Source organism: Galeopterus variegatus, unplaced genomic scaffold, assembly GCF_000696425.1.
Source record: "Galeopterus variegatus unplaced genomic scaffold, G_variegatus-3.0.2 Scaffold7951, whole genome shotgun sequence".
Lineage (NCBI taxonomy): Eukaryota > Metazoa > Chordata > Mammalia > Dermoptera > Cynocephalidae > Galeopterus > Galeopterus variegatus.
In genome coordinates, this window is record NW_007734062.1 from 98,689 (window position 1) to 99,951 (window position 1,263).

Below are 1,263 nucleotides of genomic sequence, written 5' to 3' on the forward strand. Positions count from 1 at the left end.
GAAAAAAATTTAATTCCAACACATCATAGAAATAGTACTAAATCTTAGACTGAATTCTCTAAGGTATCTTTGAAACACTTTTTATGATTTAATCATCAAAAATATGCATTTTATAAATCTGTTAGAGTTATCAACCAATTAACTATTTTCTTTTGGCTATTATGTAATCATTGCTGTGTTTATAATACTCGTTTTTATTAACTTCAATGGATTATTGTGAATCTTGCTGAACAGTTATTACCATGTTTTTTCTTTCCTGGATTTAGTATGGGATCCTATATTGCTTTTATGACTGCACTACACCTAAAAGAGAAACATAAGCTACAACCAATACATTTGTTTGTGTCAAGTACAACTCCTCCCCATGTAAGTAACTTAGTACACTTTAGGGAGGGCAGTGGACAGGAGGGAAAACGGGGGGATAAAAATCAAGGCATTATTTTACCATCTGGTAAATTTTGGTCCTGAATGAGGATGATGACAGGTGTACTATTTGCTATGGATAAAAATCTTCCAATGTCTTTCAGTATCTTTCTCTCTCAATTTCTCTGAAATGTACCTCAACCGCTCCCTGATCATTGCCCACACTGTCCCCGGCACCTTCAATCTAATACTGACCCTAAGTGCTTTTTCTTTCATTCTGTGCCAGCTGGGAACTTAATCAACTTTCAGTAAAGTAACTGGATCAGAGCCCGGAAAAAATCCTCGAAATTTCAAAAAGAGACAGTGATGTCAAATTTTTGCAGCTACAGTGGATTTTTAAACCCAGTGCTGCTGTTCTGCTATTCTTCCTCTTACCCGTTTGATCTTACCCATCTCATCTGGAGAAAAGTTCTGACTGGCCTGGGATTCTAAGTCTAGAATACCATTTTGGTGGCATTATGATGCTGGAATTACTGATGAATTTTCTTTTTATCCCCCACTTTTAAAAAGAAATAATTCTTCTCTGTAACCGGTAGATAAAGAAGTCCATTTCCCAAACTTGATTTAATGACTTTCTCTTAGTTTGCACATTATTATTAATGGGTATAATATGAAGTATCAGGCCTATGTTGTTCATGTTTCAAGTCAAAGGCCCGGCAACGTGTTCCCAAACATGATGAATTATCAGAAGAACAAATTGGTCATCGCCTTATGGAATTTGGAGGCACCCCCAAGAGTTTTGTTGATGACAAGGAACTTTTACAACAATATATTCCCACACTCATGGCAGATGCGCAAATATTTGGTAATTACACGTAAGTAACTGAGACAAGTTTTTTT

General features: G+C 35.9%; 1 protein-coding gene across 1 annotated transcript in view; it reads left to right on the plus strand.

Moving 5' to 3' along the window:
• Positions 1-1,238, plus strand: part of OLAH (oleoyl-ACP hydrolase) — a gene marked incomplete at its 3' end in the record, with an annotated part of 4,709 nt that extends 3,471 nt beyond the window's left edge. The window contains exons 3-4 of the mRNA XM_008592464.1: positions 267-366; positions 1,069-1,238. Of these exons, the coding sequence (XP_008590686.1) occupies positions 267-366; positions 1,069-1,238 (270 nt within the window). The remainder of the gene's footprint in view (positions 1-266; positions 367-1,068) is intronic.
• Between the last annotated feature and the right edge of the window lie 25 nt (positions 1,239-1,263).